General features: G+C 45.6%; 1 protein-coding gene across 1 annotated transcript; it reads left to right on the forward strand.

Annotated features, from left to right (window-relative positions):
• The first annotated feature begins 674 nt into the window (after positions 1–674).
• Positions 675–872, forward strand: LOC127203412 (60S ribosomal protein L38-like). The gene has a single exon (XM_051162173.1). The coding sequence runs from the start codon at positions 675–677 to the stop codon at positions 870–872; it is 198 nt and encodes a 65-aa protein (XP_051018130.1).
• Positions 873–1996: the final 1124 nt, after the last annotated feature.

Here is a 1996-nt window from a genome sequence, read left to right on the forward strand (position 1 = left end):
CAGCTGAGGAAAGGGAGTGAACAGAAGTTTATCCCTCCCTGTCTTGGAGGCTCTTGTTTGTAACTCAGGAGGCAGAGGCAGGTGGATCTCTGTGAATCTGAATCTATATAGAATCCATATAGAAAGTTCCAGGCCAGCCAGGGCTACAGAGTGACTTTGTTTTGTTTTCTTTTGTTTTAGAAAAGAAAGAGGCTGGAGAGATGGCTCAGTGGTTAGGAGAACTGGCTAGTCTCCAGAGGTCCTAAGTTCAGTTCCCTGCAACCACATGGTTCATCTGTAGTGGAATCTGATCCCCTCTTCTGATGTGCCATGAAAGCAGAGCACTCATATACATGAAATAAATAAATACATCTTTAAAAAATAGTTTCAAGGAAAGCTGATCATGGTGGCACACTTCTTTAATTCCAGGCAGAGGCACGTGGATCTCTGAGTTCCAGGCCAGTCTGATCTTCAAGGATACACAGAGAAAGCCTATCCTGAAAAGTAAATTACAATTAAAAAGTAAACAAAACCTTTAAAACTCCCCATAAAAAGCCAATGGGTATTTGGTCCTGCTTCCCTGAACTGGAGACCTGGAGAGGTTCCTTTTATGTTTAAAAAAAATAAGAAAATAAGCTTTTTTTTTTTCCTGGTTCTTTCCGCTGTGAGGTCTCCAGCGCCAAGTGCCCGTGGCCATGCCTTGGAAATTTGAAGAAATCAAGGACTTTCTGCTCACAGCCTGGCGGAAGGATGCCAAAGCTGTCAAGACCAAGAAGAACAAAGATAATGTGAAGTCCAAGGTTCGCTGCAGCAGGTACCTCTATACCCCGCTCATCACAGACAAGGAGAAAGCGGAGAAGCTGAAGCAGTCTCTGTCCCTGGTTTGCCAGTGAAAGAGCTGAAGTGACCCAGTTCTCTGCATTGACTATTAAAAACCCTGGAAAGTCAAAAAAGAAAAAAGAAAAAAGAAAAAAAGAAAAGTAAAGAAGATGCCAGTTAACATCATATATGGAGGGTTTTTTTTTTTAAAGATTTATTTATTATGTATACTGTGTTCTGCCTGCATGTACACCTGCAGGCCAGAAGAGGGCACCAGATCTCATTATAGATGGTTGTGAGCCACCATGTGGTTGCTGGGAATTGAACTCATAACCTTTGGAAGAGCAGGCAGTGCTCTTAACCTCTGAGTCATCTCTCCAGCCCTATACGGAGGTTTATTATATGAACATGGGGAGAGAAAAAAAAAAGGGGGAGGGATATCTCAGAGAGAGAGGGACAGAGACAGAGACAGAGGAAGGGAGAAAGAGAGAGAGGAGGGAGAGATGAGAGAGAAAGGGGGTAAAAGGGAGGGGTGAGGTAGGTCTGTCCTTTTATATACTGGGCAGGGCCACGCCCCCATAGCAGGTGGACAATGACATCACAGGAAGGTGGACTGAGTCAGAATCTTATAACATTCCTCCCTTTTCCTATCATTAAAAAATGAGGAACGTTAGATTGTTTTTATGTAAGATAAATTAAAACATATACATGTAGGTTCATTGGAAACAGCTTTTGGCTGCCACTTAAGGGGAAAAGAGAGACAGAAAAAAGCAATAGCAACAAAATATCCAGATGATGTGGTGAAGGGGAAGGGAAAGCTGCCCTGAAAGTTGAGGTAGAGGGCAGGCTGTGCCAGCCACGGCCTGCAGCAGATAGGGACTGAGGAGTGCTGGGGGAACCTGGAGCTGTCTGTCCCGGGGCTGGAGCACACCATTTCAGCCTTCGTCAATGGATAAGGGGTGAAGTAATGTCTTTGCTTCCTGCTGACAGTAGGGCGGCGGCAGGGGGTTAAAAGGCTGAAATGTTGGCCAGGTCCTGGAAGAGCAGGCTGTTGTACCTGTTGTCTAGGGTCTGAGAACACCCATGGCTAGGAGGGGCAATGCAGGTCCAGCTGACACGATCTATGAGGTTGGACCGGAGCAACTGTGGGACTAGTGTTCCCTTTTCGGCTGCATCTGAAACAGGTCCTGGCGGAGCT

Source organism: Acomys russatus, chromosome 19, assembly GCF_903995435.1.
Source record: "Acomys russatus chromosome 19, mAcoRus1.1, whole genome shotgun sequence".
In the NCBI taxonomy this organism is placed as follows: Eukaryota; Metazoa; Chordata; class Mammalia; order Rodentia; family Muridae; genus Acomys; species Acomys russatus.

Excerpts from the sequence above, each read along its gene's own strand:
- LOC127203412 (XM_051162173.1), top strand. The coding sequence starts at position 675 with ATGCCTTGGAAATTTGAAGAAATCAAGGACTTTCTGCTCACAGCCTGG.